At 45.2% G+C, this 19,807-nt stretch overlaps 1 protein-coding gene and 1 long non-coding RNA gene across 4 annotated transcripts in view; one reads left to right on the forward strand and one right to left on the reverse strand.

The window, feature by feature from the left end:
* LOC146183938 (protein CutA homolog) overlaps positions 1 to 10,423 on the forward strand; it is a 46,006-nt gene extending 35,583 nt beyond the window's left edge. For all 3 annotated transcript variants that reach the window (XM_084609252.1, XM_084609251.1, XM_084609253.1), the window contains exon 7: positions 10,213 to 10,423. In XM_084609252.1, coding sequence (XP_084465378.1) covers positions 10,213 to 10,317 — 105 coding nt within the window. In that variant the 3' untranslated portion in view covers positions 10,318 to 10,423. The remainder of the gene's footprint in view (positions 1 to 10,212) is intronic.
* An 8,733-nt stretch (positions 10,424 to 19,156) lies between these two features.
* LOC146183939 (uncharacterized) overlaps positions 19,157 to 19,807 on the reverse strand; it is a 203,333-nt gene continuing 202,682 nt past the window's right edge. The window contains exon 7 of the long non-coding RNA XR_014708824.1: positions 19,157 to 19,249. This is a non-coding gene — a long non-coding RNA (uncharacterized LOC146183939). The remainder of the gene's footprint in view (positions 19,250 to 19,807) is intronic.

Genomic DNA, 19,807 nt, shown 5'->3' on the forward strand with positions numbered 1-19,807 from the left:
TGGGTCTCCTTGTGTTAGCATACTTGTGAAGCGTCATCGCTTTCGCTATCTGTTGTGATACAGTTGAACCCGGATATATCGAACTCGAAGGGGATCGTGAAATAGTTCGATATATCAATAATTCGATATACAGAAATCGGCTTGGAACGGCACTTACGATGCGATAAAACACCGTATTTGTCGCGTAATCAACTCACTCGCATAATGAACCCACCCTTCACTTTTTCACTCGAGAATTTTGAAAAAAAAAAAAAATAAAAAGCGTTAAGGCCAGCTCGCTCACATGCAAGCGATTAAGCGACGAGCGGCAGCGACAGAGCCAAAAATTTCCAACTTGTTGGAACTGCATCCCTCTGCCGTTCATTCGCGGCAGAGGACTGCGGCAGCTCAAAACAAGATTTCTGTGTCGCCGCGGCAGAAATCGCCAGTGTTTTCGCTTGCACTGGTCTCATCCACAGCTCATTTCTTGGCAGCGTGCCAATATGCTGCGCAGCGATAACGTCGCGGCGTGTTTTTTTATCTTTTGATAGCTCCTGCAGTGGCGGGGAGCGAACTTGGCAGACTGCCCGTGTAGCTTGATTGCACAAGCCCGGTTCAATTTATCACGCCGCGCGTGGGGCGTGTGTAGTCCACTGCCACAAAATCATTGAAAAGAGTGATACAGTAGCTGCAAATGCTGTTTGAAGCGAAAAATGCTAAAAGTCGGTGTCACGATCACAGCTGACGGCATGCTTTCGTTGATTCATACATGCCAGAATAAACGACTCCTGCAAAAAAAAAAAAAAAAAAAAGCCGCTTTGTAACGTCGCGTGTACAGCACGATAAAAATAGTCGCAAAAAAAAAATATAGATCTGCTGCTTCATGACTTCCGCAGGCGCCATAGCCATGTCAGCCGCCGCGCGCAGAGGGTTCGCAACACGCTGGAGAAAGCGTCCGACGTTCTGTCTGAGAACGGGCTGAGCTGGCTTGGCGCATGCATAGCGAGTGCTACTGCGAACGAAGGCCGAGAAAGAGGAAGGAGAGAGATAGCTCGGCAAAAGAATGGGCACACCCTTGCGCTTCGCTCTATCGCGTTTTTCCCCTCTCGTTCCCAACGGTTCTCTGGTTCATAAAAGCACATGGCTTGCAAACGCCACGTGCTGGCGCGCGGGAAACGATAACCGCAGATGCGCGCGCCTTTGGGGAATGGGCGCGGCGCTGCCCTAGACCAGCCGTCGCCGAACTGTCCCCTCTCATTCCTTCCGCGCGTGGCTTGAAAACGTCACGTGGCAAACGGCCAAGGGTGATATGCGATCGTCTTTGGGGAAGGCATACTTTCCAGTGCATGGTACGAAGTTCGATATATCGAACGACCGGTGAAATTGAGTTCGGTATATGATGCGGCTTTCCTATACTTTTACATGAGATTTTCAAGGGGATATTCCGTGAGTTCGATATAACCAAAATTCGATATATCCGGGTTCGACTGTACTATGGAGGGAAAGCCCGTTGTACTATGTGGCACGGGCAGAGGCTCTTTATTTTTCTTTCCTTTTCATGCCTCAACATAATATATGTACTATGGAGGGAATGGATTCTTGTATCTTCCTCATCATAGCTTCTAGTTTGCTTTCCATGCTAGGCTCTGCGTCGATTTTCATCGCCTCCTCTTGCTAAGGCAGGCAGAGCGAGGCGGGCGGGCGGGGCGGGGCGGGGCGGGGCGGATGGATGGATGGATAAGTGGGTGGGTGGGTGGAATGGACGGACGGACGGACGTTGTGGCCTTCCCCTTTGTAACGGGGGGATATTACATTAGAACAATATCCTGGCTTGGCTCACTTTCTACCCGAGCACGCTATCACCGCCTGGTAGCGCGTGCACACAATGAGGTCAGCTAGATTCAGTAGCGCTTTAAAGATGGCGCTTGTTACTACTAGCAGATGAATCTCGCGGTGGTAATATTGGTGATGCAATGATTATGCGAGGTAAAAAAATTTCAATTTTGGAGGCTCAATGTTGGGGGTGCGAGCATTATGCTCGCACCCCCAACAATACGGTATTCAGCAATACGGTATTCATAGCCACGTTGCCTCCATGCTTAAGAAGTACTTCCACAAGATGTAAACAAAAATCTTATAACTGAAAAAGTAGCATGAAGAGACGATAAGAGAGAGATAGGTTTTTGAGAGTGTTTCTTTCTGTAAGCAACAAGACGTTCTCAGTTAGTAGCCATTTACTTACCGAACGGCAACTTCAGGACCATGATATCACCAACCACTGATATAGTAAAGATTTTTGCCAGTCCCAGTGCCATTTATTGTGTAAAGCCAGTATTTAGCAAATCAGGGAAAGTACCTTCATGAACTAATAGATTGACTGCAAAACAAAAATCACCTTTGGTGTGCAGGGTTGCTCACTGCAGTATGCAGCTGGTTTCCCTTGCCTACCTCAAATATTTTACTTTCGAGCCCTTAGCTCAAGTTAGCTGGGACATCTGGTATATATCAATAATCCACACTATAAATAATCTACAGAGACTGCACAGTGAGCCCAGTTTACAATATAAAAGGAGAAAATACCAATCAAAAGAAGAGTTCTACAAGGAGACACTTGCATTGTCATTCATTGCATATCTGAAATAGGTACTGAGAGGGTTGAATTGGAATGAACTAGGTGTGCGGAAGTTAAGAAAAACACTTGAACGACCTGTGATTTTGCTACTGACGGGGTACTAAACTTTGGGCACGAATTGCAGTGCATGTTAGAAGACCTTAATGCGAAAAGTGCAGTGTGGTAGGCTTGAGAACAGATAAGTGAAAACCTGATACAGTGGTCTGCAATTTTGGAAAGGAATGGCACTTTATAATAGATAGTGGTGTACTGCAACTGGTGAGGAGTACAGGGGTAGTGCCCACAGAACTGAATCATGCCAGAGGAGTTACAGTGGAACCTTGATTATACATCTGTGGGTTATGCGACAACCCACATTTTGCAGCGATTCGAATTAGTCCCGGCAAAACTCCCATAGAGAGCAAGTTATCTGAAACTTGAAGTGCATTTTTCTCAGTTTAGTATTTTTGCCACCGCACTCAGTCTTACGGGGTTTTTTTCTGTTGTTCTTGAGTGACATTGACAAATTACGTACCGCTGTAATTGTACTGAAACGATCTAGGCGATTATGCTGCTTATATCACTCTATCATCATTTGGAAAATTACAGATGAACATAATAATGAGAGTTAACTAAGCAAAATTGTTTGCAGTAAATGTTTGTCCATTCCTTTGCCAATAAATTGCTTTCAGATGAATAAAGATAGCATCATTTTCTAGAGCATGTCTTTGGCATTGAGACTAGACATTTACTTTCTATGTTTGGCAAGGCTAAATTGCCAAAAGCCTCCGTAAGAAGTACCTGTTAGTTTTTTCTTAGACTTCAACATACCTTGGACCAGAGCAGTCATCCAAAATCTAATTACAGATTTGAAATCACCATAAAAAAACTGATCAAGGTTACAGTTTCATAAGTTTAATTCAGATTGGACCAAAAATTAGATAAAAAAAGATTTAAGACCCACTTCTTTTCTTAAGTGCGTGAAAGAAAAGTACCAAAAGTTTTTGATGCAACATCAGCTGGCGGGCATAGAATGCAATCAGGCAGGCAGGGAGCTATCTGTCCTTGATGCCATGCACTACATAGCTAGTGCATGGGACGCTATCTCCTCAGACGCTATCGCAAATTCCTTTAGGCACTGCAGTTTCGAGAAATGTGATGCCTGCTCCACCATTGAGGATCAGTCAACAAAAACCCGAGTTTGGCACTCAGCAGCCGCCAGTAACTTTCGTGGACTGCATTGCTGCCAACGATGATGTCGCAGTGTGTAGCGCGGTGTCACTGGATGAAATCGTCGACAGTGCAGTGTGCTGACGCTGCAGGCACCTCTGACCAGAGATTTTCATTTATACCAGTTGAGAAACTCCGCTTCAAAAAGTGACTGGTTTTAGAGCGCAATTTTCGGATGCCTATGAATTGTAACGCCATCTAGAAGCACTCAATACAAGCTTGCTGCTATTGCCGTCATTGCCTTCTGAAAATCACTATTTCCCTTTCTTCTTTTTCACCTTAATTATCTCTACGGCTGTTACGTTTAATAGTTTTCACTACGGCAACTATTGAACATAATTTATTTTCCCAGTGATTGTGAATTTATCAACGATGTGAAAGTTTTCAATTCAGACACGGTTTCTTTTAGTGGCCGCGGGTGCCGCCACTATTCCTAGACACCCGAATTTTGACCAGTCAAAACCGCCGTTTTTTTATACATGGGCCCTATGGGAATTTTCACAACTGGTAGTATTAAAGAGCGCTGCCTGTGATGAGGAGGACATGGACGGCATTACGGAGGCTAGCGTGTCTGTTCCTATCTACGCAGAAGTGTTGCGCAGCACTGACAACACTTGGCAGTTTGTGCTCACAACAAAGACTGCAACCTGCTGTCAGATGTTGCACGTGTTGAGCAGAAACTAAGGCATCATGGCTGGGCAAATGTGCAGAAAAAAATCAGTGTCTTTTAAAGATGAGAATGAAGAATTGCTCACACTTCCTTCGAATATAATGCTAGGGCATTGACATTTTTTTAATAATTTGATCGGCCGTTTAGATCGCAGCTCTTTGGCGCTCGTTCCTGCATTTCACGTTGCCGTTATTCCTCGTAACCAGCTCCGCAGCCTGGGCAGCACGCGCTCCTCACTCACTTTAGGTCTGTTAATTGGAGGCTAATGAAAAAACTTTTAGGCAGAATAAGGACAGCACAGTTGACTATACCAAAGTACTTCAATACTTTTACTGGTCAAGATGCTCCACCGTAACTCTGTGGGGGAGCTTTGTGCGGTATTGGCAGCGGCCGTAGCACAGCGCTGCATACATTTTAGAGGCATTGGGCAGGCAGCAGTGACGGCAACTGCCGTTATCACTTGGCGGCTTCCATTGTGCGTGACAAGTCAGTGCGCAATTTTTTTTAATCTTCTGCCTCGCGCTGCGTCTAGTATGGTGTGTGTGTGAGGGCCTGGACAGAAAGCTCGTGCCTGCTGTATATGTGAGTTGTCACCCACACTCGGGGTAAAAGAAGAAAATGTATCGGTAATCTGCCTGCCTATTGGCAGTGAATGTTGGGCAGTGTGAGAGTACTGCACCACCGGAAGAAATTTGTTGCTTTACATTTGACTCCCCACAAGTGTGTGTCTGCGGAAAGTGCTTCAACACGTGCGGTATTTATTTGGGCCTATGGCTAGTTGGGGTTGTGGCGTTGCGGTGCGGTGTTCGAAAACTTTTGCCACACGTCATGGTGAGGATTTTCAACAGCCTTCCAGTATATTTTATGGAGCCTGCCCTCCTTCAAAAGCATACTAAGTGTGTCAAGAACCATCAAACCTTTGAGGCTGTGTGTACTGTGAGTGAGCCAGTGTGATGCAGTTGCTGTGGAGAATAGTGCAGATGTTGAAGGTGGCCATACAGAGTGTCTCGTTGCATACTTGTTCCTTGTCCCTTAAAGAATGCATATCAGACACAGACTGGTTTGACTGTTAAGAAAGAAGTACTGTTAGCAAGTGCCTCCAACAGTCTTTTCGGCCTTTTGAAGATGGTAGAAGATTACTTTGAAAAGTTTGCTACTGTTGCTACTGACAAGGTTTTCATCCTACAATGTATGTACGAACACCACATAATGCGTGATAGCTGAATTCCTTTGGCTGATGTGGATTGTCTATTGCATTTTGTGGCAACCTCGTTAGAACTTGGCTAGGTCGGTTTTTAGGAGCCAGCTGCATCTCTTCACCGCAGTAAGAAACAACCACTCAAGGGCATGTGTGCATACATTATGTCCAGCTGACAGAGGAGAAAAGTTAATCCCTTACTGCATAGAGTATCGTATATGACACAGTGCATTATCTTTGTCCTAAATTGTTCTGAGAAATCTTGCTTTTTAGTACCAGTGTAATCCATTGTGCAGTAACTGAATCTTCGGAATGACTAATTTAGTGGATTTCTCTTGAAATGTAAAAGGTGGCACTGTGTAGTGTTTCTTGCTGAAATTTGATAAGTAGAAGAAAGAGTTTCTGCATTTTAAATAGAAGAATTTCTTTCAAATAATTGTTAGGTCCTTATTGAGATTCTTCTCCGGTTGCAAGATCGTGTGTGCAATACTTCAGAATACAGTGTGCAGTAAGGAGTAATTTTGGTAAATCTATAACATTTCGGATTTCAGTAGCAGGAAGTGAATTCACTGCACTCGATGCCTTACATACTTTTCAAGTTCAGACTACTTGCCGTTCTTAATTAGTTACTCCTAATAAAGCTGTGATAAACTCAAGCACCTATTATGGCAGAACCAAAAGTGAAATCCTGCGCTCATTCGATAGCCTGTGGTAGCAGCATTGAAAGTGTACTAGAGTTAACAGCAATCTCCTGTTAGTGGGAGGAAGAAAGAAGCATGACAACTCATGCAGGACAAAGACAATAGAAGACAGAGCAAATGAAATTCACGTGGGAAAAGCATGGTGCTGAAAGAGAGTTTCTGTGCCAACCTATTACACGATCATGCGGAGAGGGATAAGTGAAAGACGGTGAGCTGCACGAAATAACTAAAGAGAGCCTTCCTTAGGGCAACCAGCAGCATGGTACTATGTGGTGCCACTGCGAGGTTTTGTGGCTACTTAGGCAGACTGTTTATCCCTTGGCATGTAGTGAAACAAATATGTCCACCACCTTTTGGTACTCAGACAATGTCGTGTGACTTGGACGAGCAATGGTAGTATGTTTCGAGACATTCGGCCATTTTTATGGTGCTGTGTTGAGAAAGCAAGGAATACCACAGCTGCAGGTAGTAAGTCCAAGTGCTACAGTCATTTTTTTTTTTTTTTTACTCCAGTCGGTCTGAATCTAAAGTAATTTTTGTTTTTTCGAGAAATTGCCATTCGGTGGTCTATAATGTAATTCTCGTTCAGTTAGAGCCACTTATGTGCAGTTTTATACTTTCGCAAAAAGCACCCCTAACTGCATGGCATATCGTATATGATGCATGGCAGTTTTGGAAAAAATGTTGCAATCTTATGGTTTTTCTCAAAAGTAACGTAGATTTGGGCCTTTGCATCCTGAATGGAGCTGACAGTAATCTTTTTTAGGGAAAAAGAAAGGCTTCACATGGAAAAGGGTTCATTGAAGAGGCAGTTAGCTGCTGGTTAAATAGCTATATCATATCATTGTAAAATAACAAGACTTCTGTGACATTTTTCTTTCCACTCTTGAAATAGTGGTTGAGCATTCACGAATAAATAAAATCACTCTGACAGCACCTCCTTGAACTCTGATAGTTGAAAGTGATCTAGATCGATTTTGTCTTAATTGCATTTGGTCTAAATCATAGGTAAACTGACTTATGTAATATGTAAAGTGCACATTAAGGTATGTACACATTTATTTATGAGGAACATTCTGATCCCAACCGAAATGTTTCTTTGGGACTGCAGGTTGCTGCTTTCTTTAGACACTGTTACTGCATTCCGTCCTCCAAGGGTCTAAATTTGGTGGAGCGATAAAACCTGAATGTAAGCATGGATAAGACTTTCTGACTGGAGGTGCAGTCAGTACTTAATAAAGGCTGAGACCCATATAAGAGTATAAATAAGAAAACTGAGAGAAAGAAAAAAAGTGCAAGTCGCAACTTGCAAACTCTACATAACCAGTAAAAAGGACTGTGAAAAATATACTAAAATAATGCGACAACAGCACTTATTGGCAGAACGACACTGCAGGAAAAAAGAATAAATATCTGCAAAACAGAGCAACCATAGAAAAACCATTTCAAGCAAATCTTTGCCCTGGTCATTTACTGCTTGCTGCATTCGAAGCATACATTCACTGAAACCGAGAGTTGGTCCGATGAATACATAGTATTTAAAAGCCCTCGGTATATACACTCACCAGAGACACGAAAGATTTAACATGTGCACTTTCAAGTTGCAATCATGTCGCGCATCAAGATAAGGCAAAGCCTTTGGACACTTGATCTGCCATTGATTTTTATGGTGGTAGTGTATAGCACGGCACAAATGCCATGCATTTGTTCCCATCGAAATTCTTGCTCCAAGGCCTGACCTGACGCTAAACTGCCCTTGGTTGTCTTTCTTTGAAATGCTTTCAGAGTAATATCATTCGAAAGATACTGTCATCATTCACGGGTATTTTTAAACATTTTTACGTTCCAGCTTGTGCCTTTGAGCGCCAGAAGCCACGCCACTCTGATGCCCTTAGATGGGCAAAATGTTCCCCCTAATGGCTGCTACTGTCCCTTTATCAGACTTTTGGTGAAGTGTCATGACCAGTAAAAGTATTGAAGTATTCTGGATATGCTTGCTGGTATGAGTGCATCTTATGGTTGGACACCAGAAAGTGCAAAGGCCGAGAATGCTCGGAGACAAATGGTGTGTGAAGGGTAACGGTAGGGGTGTGCTGGAGAGCATTCTGGGAAATTTGTTTTGCTTAATTTGCTTAACATAAGTATTTGGTTTCTCATGAACACATAGTTTTAGTCACAGACAACATATCCCCAAAGTTAGCCCACAGACATAATAATAACGTTTGCTGTTTACTTTCATGAGCCTTAATTTCATCACTCCGGTTGCCAGTGAAAATAATATATGCCATGAAGACATCTAAAGTAATATTTAATCATTTTTTTGTACATGGGACTTGAGTAATATGTTATAAGACCACCGCGTATCTGTGGTTCAGGGAACTTATCACTGAAACAAGCCCGATGTAAGCAGCCTGTTTTTGAAGGTCACTCCATGTACTACTTCACCGGTGGCAGAGCCACACGATTTTCTGAAAGGCACTCTACACTTTAGGTGGCTCCTCCTACTCTGTGATGTGTTAAAAAAAAAGGTGTGAGTTGGGACATTTATTTCGATTTGAATGGAAGAATTTGCTACAAGAGCAAAAGACAAGCTCAAAACTCTCTTTAGGGCATCTTTAAACTGCGTATTAGGTGTTCTGCTTAACATGAAAGAAAAATTTTTTATTTATCACATACTGCGGACCAAACATTCAAAGAGGTAAGGCACAGTATAAAACAAAGTACAAAAGCTGACCCTGTGCAGCATTGGTATTGACAGAACACACACCAAAAAAAAACAAAAACAAACAATGAATACTTATACAAAACTAAATGGGGTGAAATCACGCATCAAAAGACTACTCTAGTTGAAAGAAACACTGCACAAAGTCAACAACATACTGTATTACATATAGTGTTAATTATTGATGCAGTCACATCGGAAACAAGCAGTGGGGAACCATGCGGCAGTGCATTCCAATCCAAGATCATGTGAGGAAAAAATTAGAATTTATAGACATCTGTGCGAGCAAAAATAGGTTCTATGTAGTGCTTGTGCTTATGACGAGACTTCCTTGAGGAGTGTTAAGTTGTGTATTCTTGTGGATCAATACCTAGTTTCGAAAAATATAAGCGATTAAGTAATTTAATTCGCAAATTTTTTCTGCGTTCATTCAAGCACTCCAGGTTTGCGTCATTTAACATAGCAGATGGCGAGTGTCGGCATTTATAGCTGTTATAAATAAAATGAACGCCCAACCTTTGAAATTTTTCTAGTTTTTCTATTTCTACCTTTGTGTGAGGGTCCCACACAATGCTCGCATACTCCAAAGAGGGTCTCACCATGGCTTTGTACACCTTGTTTCTCAGTGCAGCTGTTGATCTGCCTAATTTGTTTTAATAAACCTAGTTTTTTACGAGCTGAAAAGCACACGTTATCAATGGGCTCTGTCCATTTAAGCCTGGATGTAATTGTAACCCCTAAATACTTGTATTCCTCAACTTGTTTAATTGTCTTGCCATCCATGCTGTAAAGAAATTCCAGCCTGTTTCTTTTATTGTTAAGGCACGTGTGAACAGTTTTGTCAAAATTATGTCCCATTTGTCGCACCATTCTGCTAGCAATTTTAGATTATCGTTTAGCTCAATATTTCAGCATTGTAGAGCTAAGAGCGGAATGTGGAGAAATACCAGTAGCTTATACCTGTGCAGGCAGCTATAACTTGTGATCCTCGTAGTTGCTGAAAGAGTGTTTGATATTAGTGTTACCTTTATTCAGTTTGTCCCACAAACTGCTCCAGGTATTTATTCGGGGACTCATGAGCCTTTTGCATATGGATTTCAGATTCAGCATGGAAACCCACCCTATTTGAAGTGGCTATCTGAAGTTGTGCCTGAAGCAGGAGACGGGGGCATCACATCTGGGACAGTGCCAGCCCAGTCAAAATGAATTAAAAAAGTGCCTTTTTTTTTTGTTTACTTCAGTTCCAGGAAATCTGGAATGTGTGAACAAGTGAACAATTTTTATGTGAGAATATAAAGTATTGTGCTGCATGCATAGGCTTCTTTTCATGTTTACAATTCCTAGGGAGCACCTACAGTCTGTTCACAGCCATGAAAGTGTTGTTTGTATAGATGCTTCAGTTAGCAGTTACAGCTTTAAGGCTCTGTAATGATGAGCTTAAATAGATTTTGTGTCATTTGAGATACTATCTGAAGTCCACGTTCCACTGGTGAAGAAGTCTACACCGAAAGCACTTGCACATACAGAGCTTGACAAGTCTAGGAAAAATGAATTTGTGCGCACGAAAGCTGCACCGTATACTGGCAAACTTTTGATGGAAGTAGGGCATACTAGCTTCTAAGTCAGTTTTGATGGCGTGTTCTGGTAGATCAATAGATGGATGCAGCCGAAGCATGTCATGGAGTCATCAGCATACAAGCCACTTGTAATGCCATTTCATGCAGGGGCTTAACTCGCGACATCATGACAAGCTGTATATTCCATTGGCTAATGAGCCTATTTTGAGGGATAGAAGGGGCCAATAGGGCCCTAACCCAATCACCTCTCTGTGACCATTTAATTGTTAATGTTTTAACCACCACCATTGGTCTTGAGTTGTATTCAAGTCTGTGTTTGTGGGCCATAGTACAATATCCACATGTTTTGTTTAAATCATTTGCGTCGTTCCTAGAGAGTTAATGAACTCGCAAATGTACGACGTGTATATACACACTGACAAAAAAACAAAAAAAAAACACAGACGCGGAACAGCAGCAGAGAGCACCAGAGCACGCATGCATGCTTCGGGCAGGCATGCCGCTTCGGATAGTCGCTGCCTAACTTTGCGCATGTGGGCCTTATATTATTAGTACTTTAACGATAGCGAAATTGTTGGATGCCGTCTTGCCCGTGGCATTTTAAAGCTGGCAGCTCAACTGTGGTACGAGCGCAAGCTGAGGAAACTCGTGTTTTATAGTTTGGCTGCGGCGGAACACTTGATGCATTAAAACCCCTCAATAAACTAAAAGTAGCGCCAACGTGTGAAGTTTGCCGCCCGCCTCCTCTCCTGCGCTCTCCTTCGTCGTTCGACCCTCTCATTGGCCGAGCGCCGTCACGTGCGCGCGCGCGCTTTTTTTTTTTTTTTGCTGGGCGTGCAGCTTCCTCCTTTCCAGCGGGGCGGGCGGCGCGCGCGCGGCACATATCGCCGTGTGTTTTGCTGCCATGCGAACTGCTACTAAATCGTTCCCGCTGGCTATTTAATTTTTTTTTTCAAGCATGTTGCGCTCTTTGGCCGGCGGCTGATAGAAGCACGGTGGTGAAGGCGAGTTCAACCAACGCAGACATCGCGTACATATGGTGTCACGCACTGACAGTTGAAAACGGAACCGTTTCAGCGCAAAATATAAAAAAAAAACTGCAACCACGCTTCTCAAGTTTCACGGTAGCTTACAATTCAGCCCAACCTGCAAAGAAACCACACAGACTGCAGCTTCCGCAGCCTAGTTAATTTTTTTTTTCAAGCATGTTGCGCACTTTTGTCAACGGCTGACGAACTCAAGGAGGTGAAGGCGAGTTAAATCGACGCCAAAATCGTGTACGTATGGTGACACACCATGGCAGCTGAACACGGCACCGTCTCAACGCCAAATATAAAAAAAAAAAATAACTGCTACCTCCCTCCCCAAGTTTACCGGTAGCTCACAAGTCAATCAAAGCTGCAAAGACTCCACACAGACTGCAGCTTCCGCCGCCTATAGTTAATTTGATCTGCAGCTGAAGTTGAAAATACATGGAAGACAGCTGCTGCCACACTTCTCAAGTTTACCGGCAGCTCGCAATCCAGTCAACGCTGCAAAGAAACCATACACAGACTGTTCCAAAATTGTTCCTGTCCGCCGCCTAGTTACAAATTTTATAAAGCATGCCGCTGAGTGGCCAAATGTGACGAACTACGGACACACGAAGATGACGGCGAGTTGAACCAACGCCGAAATCGCGTATATGTGGTGTATGGCACTCACAGCTGAAACTATTCTGGCGGGAAATCCCTGTCAACATTCGGTAATTATGTTTCAGCAGTGAGTAATATTTTAACCTGAACACATTGCGACAAAATGCAAGGCTTTGGTGAGACCCGGCGCACGGCCGCCTCGATCGGCGCGCGCGCGGCGCTGATCGAGACGGCTGTGAAGGGCTCCTGCTCCGGAGAGCGCGCGCTAGTCGCGCACCCCGTAGGTGGAGCCACGGTCGAAATGCGAGCGGAGGAGCGGCGCCGCCGGAGGAGGAGAGAGGAGATGGCGCTACTTTTAGTTTATTGAGGGGTTTTATAATGCATAGGTGGCGAGCACGCCCCGTGGTAGCGCGCGGAGGTGATCTCGGAGGCCATGCAAAAAGTTATTTTGAACCCGCAAGGCAACGAGGTGGCGCCACCGGTGTCATAGCTGTGGCCTGTGACAGCGGTTTCTTTTGCTTCCTTATCGCAACAGACGATGCAAACATCCCACTTCTGATCGATTGAGGCAAGTACACCAAACAAGTTTTGTATAAAAGATACTGACTACCAAACGCCATTTCTATGCAGAATATCAGCTACAAAAACTCAGCGGTTTAGTTGGTATAAACGTTGGACGGCACGCACGTAATTGCACAAAGAGCGAGTTCGTCTGCTTTAACCGCGGCTCTTAACCCAGCCGCTTGTAACGTAGTTACGTTCTTCGAGTGGTCAGTAGGCTTGCGATTGGTTTCTGGTGACGAAGTTCGTCCATAGGACAAGGAATTCATGAATGTCGCACATATTTATGCGTGGGCACAGGCCGACGCTTACCGTGCAGTTGCGCATATCGACTGCACACGGCTCGGTACCAAAGTTTTGTTTCGTACAGGTCTCTGTCCGCATCGCGCACGCTTTGTCGATAAATCGAACTGTCACTCATGATACCGATTCAGTTTTCATAACAACGGTGCTGGCATGAGACAGAGTGACAGAGCAAACGGTCGCACCCCGTACTAGTACTAGTCAGAACAGGACGCAAAGATGGCGTCGGCTGCATACTGATACAGTGAACTTTCCTTCCTCCATGCAGTGAACTAGAATATGACGTCAGCTGTGACGTCACGTGCTCTAGAATATTGGACAGTGTGACGACCGGCGTCGGAGAGCGGACCACTTTTGCGATGATAGCTACTGGCTTCCGCGAGAAAACGCGACGTGCAACAGGGGTGCCACGTTCGCCGCTCGGCGCGTAGCGGCCGCGGGGATAGCGGGGATACGAGGGCGGTTCTCTATGGACCTATTTTCACACATTACGCAATTGGTGCAATATTTAATAAAGAGGCTACTTATTCCAGGTGCTTGAACTGATCCCTGAAATTCCTGTACGTCTCTCCGTGCACGCTTGGCAACCCATCGGTGCAGCGCGCGATGTTTGAATCGTAATTTGAAACACTTCTTCTTCCTGCGGACACTCGTGCATATGAGAGATTTGTACTCAATGTTTCCAACGAAGCGTGGTGTTTTGCATTCGTTCTTCCCGTAAGGAAATAAAGGCTGCTGCCCACGAGCGCTACTAACACGCGGCGAAAAACAGTATCAAAGCTTGTGCTTTGTAAGGCCTCTTTAGGAATGCCTTATTTACGAACACTTGCTTACATTTTGCAGCTTGTGCTTATTAATACATAACAACGTTTATCGTAAATCGTCAATAATCTGTAATATATCTCTTTAATCGGTGTTCTTTCTATGTCTTAATCACCGCTTATAGAAATGACAAATACAGTGTGCAAGCAAAACACATTTATTCATAGCCGTACTAATTTAAAGCTCTGTGGTATTTACCGGCAAAAAAAAAAAAAAAGAACGTATACGCGACTCAAGTATTTATTCTTTGATAGTGATTAACAGATACATAAATATCACGGGCATTTAATTTGTTTACGTGCCGCTCACCAAAGGGTGAACTAGATGCATAGATGAAAAAAAAAAGCCAAGTGCAGCTGGGCAATACTCCAAATAAAATATGAAAAATTAAATCTGTCACCTACGAGGGAATACATTCATGGTGGGCACTTAGTGCGGGCGCTTTACTAGCATCAAATGGTAGATATACGGGGCAGAAGGCTAGCACAGGAAACCACAGCAGGTGATGGGCAAGCGTTCACAGCACAGTAGAGCAGAGCACAGCAAATGTTTAGGCAAGTCCCAACGGTTTCTTCAGCTTCGTCTTCCTTTCGCGTCACTACTGTTTATCGTCCTCTTCTTCAACATCCAGCGACGCGCAGGGCATATATGTAACAATATGTACAGAGCAAAAAAAAAAAAAAGCATGTGTAGTCTATGATGCAGTTCATGGCGCGCACCGAGAGAAAATGGAAAAATGCAATAAAGATGAACACCTAATACGCAAGCAATTGATATAAGGCTGAATTCAAATGCGGACACAAATGCGTGATTATTCTTCAAGTGTATGGTACGAAATATGAGCAATCGACTGGATATCTTGCCAACTACTGATTACAGAACTATAATCGGGCTACTTGCCGGCTACTCTTTGCAGAAATAACCAAGCTATAATTGTTCCCCCAAGAAAACTATAACAAGGTTGACATTACACGTGAAACACTTCCAAGGGAATTTAATTATTTTCCCCTTTGGGAACTCTTGTCGCAATTCGCTGACTTTGCAAAGAGCGAAGCCGCAAAAGCACATGAAATTTCATTACTCAAGAGTGAGCTTTCTGGTCCAGCTAACATTTTTTCACCTCCGCACAATTCACAGGAAAGTTGCAAAGTCTGAAGTGAAAAGGCGTCCAGAATGACCACCCGAGTCAAATTCTTGGGTAACTTCGACCTATAGCTTCGAGCCTATGGCCCAGTCTTTGTTCGTGGTGAGAAACCGAGTGCCGGCCTCATAACCTCTCTTTCACAGAATGTTAAAAGCCGCATATCCCGCCGTATGTAGTGAACTAAACATACGTTATAAGGATGATCTGGCAGAAGCGTATTATAAGCGCACACTATAGCCTCTGCGTCCTCTATCTTTCCGTCGTTCTTTCTTTTTCAAAGCTATTATTATTTATTTATTCATTTTGTATGTGCACCAAAATAGGACTAGAGTGATTTTCTTAGGGAAATGATTGCGTATTACCGGTTGCTTGAGCACGCAGAATAAAAACTACCTATAATGAAAGCATTTTCTGGAACAATTAAGTTATTGTCAAACTATAACGCATTGAGATTAAATTGAAATTGAAAGAATTGAAATTGAAGAAACTGAAGAAACGCATTGAGATTGAAAGACTGTTCCAGCTTATTCAAAAAAAGAAAGGTTTGTACAGTTTCACAAAGTTGTTGACTCTCAAATTTCGACGCTTATATGTTTATACGCATTCGATTGCACGCCCCACTTGTAGCCGGTTTCTGTACTGTTTTCCTCTTCCCAGCTAGACCTTCATTTGGTTCTTAAAGGCCCACTGTCCACCCTCCGGTCGAAAATATTTTCTTCCCCGGTGACTGCGAGACTTCGCCCCCAGAACGCAAAGCCGCAAAATGTTTTTGAAAAGAGTAACTAATAACGCAGTTACAGCCACCCCAATCACCCGATTCTGTCGTGTTTCTCTCCTTCCGTTCCCTCGCAAAGGTTTTTCACTCTCCTACCCGGTCGTCTAGCCTCCGCAAGACAAATTCCCCTTCCTCCTCCGCGTTTGGCGGGAAGTGGGGCGTGACACTCCGCCTGCGCGAAAAAAAAAAATAAAAAGCGCGCGCCCATGGATTCAGTCGGGCCGTGGCGAGGGAAAAGCGGACACACTGGCAGTGAAGCCCCTCAATAAGTTTAGAACTATTTAGAACGCGCGCGGCAGGACGCCCGCGCGGCAGATAGCGGCAGAGAGGCCACATCGGTTTCGCGCGGCGGTCGCCGCGGAGGTCACGTGACAGCGCTGATCTCGCCTTGTGTCCGACTGCGTGAGCTGATCTACGATTCTTTTTTCGGCCAGCAGACCTCATTCCAGCTTCTTCTTGCCCCTCGTCATCTACCGCGACGATCGTATTTGCTCCGCAGCACACTGCTCGAGCATTCTAAACAAGTTTACTGTCCTGCTCACATTTTACCCGACGTGAATGTTCAGCGGGCACTCAAGTATGCAAACAACTCGCCTGCGAGATCGAACGCTTTGCCGATGATCGCTCATCGGTTGATTTTCGCGTAAAAGGGGAATGACCGAGCAGTCTCAAGAAAGTGTTCCATTATTCTCTCACTGAGGCGAAGTTTTCTACACGGAGGCAGAAAAGGAGAATGCTCGCTTCGTCGTTGATGGCACGGAGCGCTTGATCGTGGTCTCGCCGCCTCAGCCGCGGGAAGTTAACTTCGGTAGTAGGCACGAGATGGCGACACTGACGCGCACGTCGCTGAGCCGGGCGTCTCTCATTGGCTCTTCTTACGACCCATTCGGCGCGCGGCAGGTCTACCCGCCGCCGCGGCAGGTTTTCCGTTTTGCGGCAAGCTGCTTGCAGCAGGCGGCATGCCGCGCGCGTTTTCCCGCTAGTGTGTCCCTACCCTCTCGATTTGGCTGCACCAGCTGCACTAGTTCAAGTAGTGCAGCACCGCTGTCCTCGTTTTGTTGGTGCCGCGTGCGCCGTCTGCACTTCTCTCCTCGTTTTGTCAAGGTGCAGGGCTAGTTCTGCACGAATTCTCGCCCACCCTGCACTCGCTCCAGAGAAGGTGCAGAAAAAAGTGCAGCATGGCGTACGCGCCAAGAACAGACGACGCTGCTCATCGTTCTGCAGAGCTTTGTAAAGTCCGTCTCCTTCAGAACCCGGACACTTCACTGCTAATGGATCCGCGATTGGTTGCGTATACAGGGTAGTTGGGCTGCATGCTGGTGATTAATTAGCATTTTGTTGGTGGAGGAGCGGTATTATATGTAGTTGTGGCATCATATGTAGTGGTACGTGGCCGCGCGATATGTCACCTTCGCGCGCGTTGTGCTATGCAGCAATTTTTTTTATCGTGTTGTGACCTAAGAAGACGGGTAGCTGCGAACAGAAATTAGCTGCGATAGATTGAGTTTTTGTCGTGCCAAGCGTGCGCAGCGACTCTGCGACATCAAACTTGTCGCCCACGGAGTACATAGACGTCTGAGAGCGCGCAATGAGGTACTTGCGTCTTTTCAGCACCTAGAGCTTTTGTACAGAAGTCCGCGGAAACCAATCAAACGTCTCGTTAGGCAGTCTTATTTAAACCAATACTCGCGGCAACTGCTTACAATGTTAATTCTCTCGTACCCAGGCGCATGAATGGCATCTTCGCAGAGCGCGGCCGATATAGCGATCGCGCAGTCGCGCGTACGTTGGTCAATTGGTCGCAGTCAGCGTCACTGTCCGATCGAGTGCTGTAGGCCTACGGCAGCTGGCTTCGAAATTGGACGTGATGATGTTACAGCACGCGATACATAATGCGCGCACGCGTCTACTAGGTTGCAGAGTCGTACAATTGCGTACTCGATTTGGCAGCTGCCGCCGCACGCCAGTGTCAGAACTGGCACTGCACGCTTACGTGACCGCCTGGCACCACTGCAGCACTTTTCAGAACTAGTGCAGCCAGTGCAAGCCAAATCGAGGAAACCATTTGTAGACACCCATCCTTCACCCTCAGACAGCGAGACGGACCAATGGACGTCGTTTTCGGGAAATACGTCATTGCTGCGGCTCGACGGGCCAGCGCAGGAAACGGGGAAGCTGGCTTCCCGAAGGAGAGCATGAGAGAGCTTTGATTTGTGTTTTCGTTGCTTTGCGGCGCGCGTGTGACTGTAGCATTTTGCACAGGCTATCTCCGGTGCCTGATCGAAACACTGGGCTCCTTCGCCTAAAAGGTCCTTCCCTGGACAGTGGCCCTTTAAGACGGCGATAAGCTTGCAACCCGGCTAGAGGTTGCATCGTCTGCTAAGCACTTCCGATCTCGAAGGCACACGCGCCCTGCCACAATATCTGTTCGCGAAAACCCGACGGACAACAGAGTGCATGCGCAAGAATAAGATGTGTCCGACGTGATTTTCTTTTTTTTTTTCTTATTACGGCCAGCCACGCTGCGGAATGGAGTTAAGGTAAGAAAAAATAAAGCCAATAAATACACCAGCACGCGAAAAGCTTTGCCTGAAATGCGAGCATTCTGATTTGAGCATCCCTCTGTTAGGTGGGAGCATGATAAAAGAGGCAGCAAAGAAAGCACGTGTGCTCTACTAGTCGACATTTCTTTTCTCTTTTTTTTTTTTCGAACAGATACTGTGGTAGGGCGTGTCTCCTGGTAACCAGAACAGCCTAGCAGACAATGCTCTACCTTTGTACGTGAGCGCGAATTCTCGCCGTGTTACACGCTTATCGCCGTTATCAGGCGCTGACCAGCAGTTTGGTCGACGCTCACGCTACATTATTAAAAATCAGGACGGCTGTACTTCTTGCCGCGGAGCCACGCCGCCACGCTTTCGCGTGCTGCGGCAGGGCTGTGGGTTGCATTGACGTCTGGGGGATTAAGCTTCCTGTGTAATCAACACTTGTGCTCCCATCTTGCGATGTTCCTGAATGCAGTGAATGCCGACTGTGTCCCCTAGATTGCTCGGACAAGAATCCACGGTATGTGGATAAGGCCACACCTAATAACAGCGCATCATACAAAGGAAACAGCACACCTTGTCCTTTTTTTTTTTTTTTTTTTTTTGTAAGCTTCACTTAACCCCAATTCCACAGAGTTAGGCGAGTGGTTTAAAATGACCAGCAAAACCCATTCCAAACAGATGGGCACACACATCCTTTGATTTTTATTCGTGGGGATCACTTCCGGTGGCTATTTGTCTCCACCACTGCTTGCGCTGGCCAGGGAGTCGACGTCCTGCGCAACAACAATGGAAAGCAATCATCGTTACGGCTATGACGGCACCATTATCCCTAAAGCACGAAAAGCTTCATGAATTATTATTACAAGCGGAAAAATCCCTGAGCGGACTACGCGCGTTTGTTATAACACGTGCCCCGAATGTACCCACTTAACGCCGATTTATTGCGCAGCGTGGCCCAAAAGTTCTTAAAGCATACGATTGTTGATGTGTCCTGAGCGCATGAATGCGCCATTCAGTATAAGTATACATTTTGGGCTGGATAAGATCCGTTCTGATAATTCTAACCTTCCAAAGACCCATTAAAGACCTGGAAGGACGGTTAGGGGCATTCAACCATCATTTCAAGAGACCACGGCGAGGCTTCTTTCCACCGGTGAACCCAAAGGATGAGCTTATAGTTGCTATTGGCACCATCTGGGCTGTGTGCAGCAAGCTTAAGTAATGTAAAAACCGTACAACATCGGGAGCGACTGCAAAGTATGCAACTTGTCCGCATAATGTAGCTTGAGATATACGAGTAAACTAGCAAGTAAAGGCTGGTTGTGAGGGAA

Source organism: Amblyomma maculatum, chromosome 7 (assembly GCF_055883805.1).
Source record: "Amblyomma maculatum isolate TAMU_Amacu chromosome 7, ASM5588380v1, whole genome shotgun sequence".
In the NCBI taxonomy this organism is placed as follows: Eukaryota; Metazoa; Arthropoda; class Arachnida; order Ixodida; family Ixodidae; genus Amblyomma; species Amblyomma maculatum.